The sequence below is a fragment of the Nicotiana attenuata genome, chromosome 5, assembly GCF_001879085.1.
Source record: "Nicotiana attenuata strain UT chromosome 5, NIATTr2, whole genome shotgun sequence".
Taxonomy (NCBI): domain Eukaryota; kingdom Viridiplantae; phylum Streptophyta; class Magnoliopsida; order Solanales; family Solanaceae; genus Nicotiana; species Nicotiana attenuata.
In genome coordinates, this window is record NC_031993.1 from 51,975,411 (window position 1) to 51,980,077 (window position 4,667).

Sequence of the window (4,667 nt, forward strand, 5' to 3'; positions counted from 1 at the left end):
TCATTAGAACCTTCCACTGCACTATTGTTCGGAGATGAACGGTTCGATCCCTTGCACTTAAAAAAAAAGAATCTTGAACTATTTTCTAAAATGAAGTGAACTTGTAGAATTTTGAAAAATTATTCGAAACACAATTTGGTATGAAAAGAAAATGTTTTCAATAAAAAATGTTTGCTTAAAAAGTATTTTCTTCAAAAAAGCAACAAACAATTTTATTGGTGAGTAAAAACTACTATTTTTCAAGACTATACATTAACAATAATACCAGCAAATTGAATAAAGTTTTTGTGAGGTTTTAGACATTAAAGATTGAAATAGTGTAATAATTATTGAATGGAACAAGTCATGTTAAGTAAGTGCTGGTACGCAGGTATAGTTATAAAGGAAAATAACTTATGTCCATAAGGCATAAGCCAGGTCATTTTTCCTCTTTTGGTAGAAACTATTTTCCTTGTCATACCAAACACTAAAAACAACTTCGCTTTCAGAAAATAGGGATAGTGTTTTAGAGAGACCAAGATAAGGAAGTGCATGCTTTGGTTGGACTATGAAGACTCTGTTCAGTTCCCTTGCTCCAGAAAGATTAACTTTATACAATAGCTTAACATTGATCATGCAAAATCAGCAGCAATCTAAATTCAACGAGAAGCTAAGTGTAGTAATTCACAACATTCAATAACCACAAAAAGTACATACGGAACCAAATTCACAAATCATGTTACCACATGCAATGGTATTTCTTTTTCGATGCTGAAATATGAAAAGAAAACATGTAGACAGAACACTGTTACAGCCAACTAAACTTACCCGGCATCCGGTTGGGAAAAAAAAATTCATATCTTGCTTATGTGTATCCTACTATAACTCTGCAGGATTTGTTCTGCCAATTCAGTCAACAAGAACAAGGCAACAAAGACTATTCCTTGAAATTTTCTCTTTCATTTGGTACAACATACTTGCCAGAGCTCAAACTGGCCTATCATACATGGGGACTGTGAAACGAACTCCACCATATTTGCTACAATTGAACATAAAATGGCTCCATCCATCTATAATGATAAAAGAAAGATACGAGAAGAATCCTTCATGGTAGGATCCGGATATCCTTCACTACGTCTATGGAGATTGACTATCAATGGGAAAAGCAAAGCTCAAAACAATTCAAACATTAATGTTGTGTTCCTGTTTCTTGGGGACTCTGAGTTGGTCGGCTTTTGATTTGGTACACCTGCTTGACTTGCTTCTCGTACCCCGGCGCTTTTAAAGTTTCTTGATGCTTTAAGTGCATTGATGTAGTTCCCCTTGCAGGTTTATTAATCCACTGCGGCGGGGGTGAAGGAAGTGGACCCACACTTTGTGTGAATGGCGGTGGGCGGACGTTAGAAAGTTGTCCTGAATTTGGCATCCTTGGCACAGCTGAATAAGGCCTCGTTCTTGAACCACTTTCAATTGTCAACACAGACATTTCATTCCTCATGTTATGATACTGATCTTGATATGAATGCCTGTCTTGCATCCTGAAATTTTGCCTAGGGCTTTGCAACTCATAAGGGGATGGAGCATATCTGGGATTTCCAGATGCACCATGAGGCATAAAATTGCTAGATAAATAAGAAGGATCCTCAAAAAAACCATTTGCGCGGCCAACTGGTCCTGGAAATCGTGGCCGGTGATTGGGAGAAAAATTCCTGTAACTCGTTTGATCATAAAATCCACCTTCATAGCCAGACGGTCCAGCTGGCCTTGGTCTATTCAGAACATGGTTGCCGAGGAAATTTCGAGGATATGATTGCTCCAACACTCCAGAATTTGTTCCACCGGGTTTGATATTCAATGTGTTCTTAAGCAACCGATGTGCTGCTTCTCCCAGAGAAGGCCCTGCTATTGCCCCAGGTACTGGACCCCTGCATAACACACAAGACCGAAAACATTCATATTATCAGTTGATTACTTGCAAAAAGAAATTACATTCACAAGCTCATTACTCACAAAAGACAAGATTACTGTTAACACTTGTTGCAGGTTTAAGATTGTGAAAAGAAAAGACACGCAAATACCACAAGACACGGCAAAAAGAGATGAATTTTACCTATCTTTGCCTAGCTGACGCCGGGTACCATGATCTTCATGCCATAATACAGGGAAAGGTTTTATATCAACAGCTCTCAAAATCTGCAGTACAAATTACAATAGCTTCACTCACAATTTTCCTAAAAGCAGCAATGCAGCACACTCAACCAGACGCTAGACCACAAACAGCAAAAGCAATGTAGCAGACCGAAGCCATGTGCCTCAAAATACAAGAAAAATGAACTGCAGATTAACTCTCAGCAGAAACTACTGATATTGAATAAATATTAGAATTAATTAAATTCAAGCTCCCCTAGATCAGGAAAAGCTCGAAAGAATAGGCACTTTTTTTTAAGTAAAAAAAGTGGGTTGGGCGTATTCTATCAACAGCAGGAAAAACCACCAAAATAATAACACTGACTAAATAAGACTAGAATTGGAACCTACTTATTTAAATCCACGCGCATTCACATAAAAGAAACTGAAAAATTACAATATATGTTCCTGCTAGATTATCTCTGCTCAAGAACATAATGTTAAGCAAATTTTATGACTTAGGTATTATTGTTTCAGAATGCTCCAAATGTACAACTGCAACTAAGCAAATTGCGGATTCTTTACAAACCTTTTTGGGCATAAATACTCCTTCTGGAGGCTTCGGAATATGCTTATGAGGTACTGGATTCAGAAAGGTAATATTTCTGGCCACACAAGAGAAAAGATAAGAAGAGGTACTTTCTCAAGCAGTTGAAATATTTTGAATGTCATAATCACAATTTGAAAGAAGGTTAGAGGTCTGGAATTGCCAGAACAGAACTCACAAAATCTTATTATTTGAAATATCTTCCAATCCATTGAGTGGGGAACAAACCCTATCTCTCAGGCCATTCCGCTCAGATAACCAAATGAATCCATTCATTCCACCACTGTGAAAAAGGGAATAAAAGAATGCTTGAGGAACCAGCAAAAAACGACCAAAAAAAAAAAGAAACTTGAAAATTTACAGCAGTAGACCACATGACCAACCTCAGATTTGCATCAATTAGCCATGGCCTTTGTTCCCCTGGGGGCACCTTATTATTGTGATGATAGTACGAAATGATATATGGAGCCAAAGTATGGTGATGATGAACATAGAGCAAATCGAACATTACACTGTTCCTGAGTTGCTCCTCTTCCTGCAACAATACAAAATGAGAATGAGACGAGAACAACTCCAATATGCATTATAAATAATACCCCATCTTCCAGGATCTTTTTCCAGTTAAGCTCCAAGTCAACGAAATAGCAGTGTTGTCAAAGGCGCGCTTAAGCCCTGAAGCGAGGCTCAAAACATGTTGAGCGCTTTGCCTCGCATTGTGGGCGCTTTAGTATCGCATCAAGGCTCTAAGGCATACTATTCCTTGCCAATGAGTGTAATCATGAAAAGGCGACATTAAACAATTGATTTTCACTTTATCATAACTTTTTTCCAATTTTTTTGTCTATATATTTGTTATTCATGCTTATAACTATTAGTCTTGGACTACATATACATATTTTTACTTTTTCTCCCGTTGCGTCTTTTTTCATTAAAGCCCACGCTTTATTTGTACTTTGCGCTTAAAACCCCAACCGACCTTAGAGCTTTTTTGCGCTTTTCGCCGCGAAATAGGGACATGGATACTCCTGAGCACTCTAATCTGCCATGAAAAATCCTCTGAATGTTTGATATCTTTGATATCACTGTTTGCTTATGGACAATACAAAGGAAGGCGAGACTTCTGAACAATGAACATCCATTTTAAACTAGAAACATCACAGCTTTGAGCAGCTATTTAGGGTAGGTGCATAAAATATAAATACTACATCAGTGAATTAACTGTGACGATCAGAGATAGCCACGATGAAACCCACATTATTCTGAAGTAGTGATTTCAATGGCACATGGGGAAGCTAGATAACTGGATGCAATTGAACAAGAAGCAGACACTAAAAATACACCTCCGATTTATACCAATTATTTTCCACTTGTGGGATTACACTGGGTCTGTTGATGTTGTTGTCGTTGTAGCACTAAGTTGCTCGGACTCGGGTGCGGGTATTTTCTACGGGTGCGGATCTAGCGGTCAAATCCTTCACGATCGAAAATTTGAGATTCGCGGGTACGATTCCAAGTACGGATATGGGTGTGGGGATTCGACTAAAAATAATTCAAATATCCAAAAATAGAGTTATACAAAAGTCTAAATTATGAAACATCATGTGGAAAACGTACAAGATATTCCGAGAAGGAGAAAATATTGATCAAGAGGAGAATATGAAAAGGAGATAAAAGGAAAAGGACTGACATAATCAATCCCAGATCCATCTATTTGAGGGAGGTCCAATTCCGCGCTCTTCTAATTGCTTAGAAGGGTTCAAGAAGCGTATCATCAGATTTGACTACGAAGGAAGGAACTCGAAGTGAAAGGCCATCGTCTTGTGCAAGGCAACCATAGTTGGCCTTCTATCATCTTCTATCTAGTAGACTTGGTAAAAGGGCCCCGACTTATTTCTAGAATAAGAGTTCGACCGCGGCTTCCCCCCCTTTTTTTGGGGGGGATTGTTGTGGGGGG

At 38.3% G+C, this 4,667-nt stretch overlaps 1 protein-coding gene across 1 annotated transcript in view; it reads right to left on the reverse strand.

Annotated features, from left to right (window-relative positions):
* The window catches only part of LOC109225847 (5'-3' exoribonuclease 4), a 32,608-nt gene continuing 28,595 nt past the window's right edge, over positions 655-4,667 (reverse strand). Inside the window, exons 19-23 of the mRNA XM_019390633.1 lie at positions 3,097-3,248; positions 2,892-2,996; positions 2,696-2,771; positions 2,090-2,172; positions 655-1,904 (exon numbers count right to left, since the gene is read on the reverse strand). Coding sequence (XP_019246178.1) covers positions 1,169-1,904; positions 2,090-2,172; positions 2,696-2,771; positions 2,892-2,996; positions 3,097-3,248 — 1,152 coding nt within the window. The 3' untranslated portion in view covers positions 655-1,168. The remainder of the gene's footprint in view (positions 1,905-2,089; positions 2,173-2,695; positions 2,772-2,891; positions 2,997-3,096; positions 3,249-4,667) is intronic.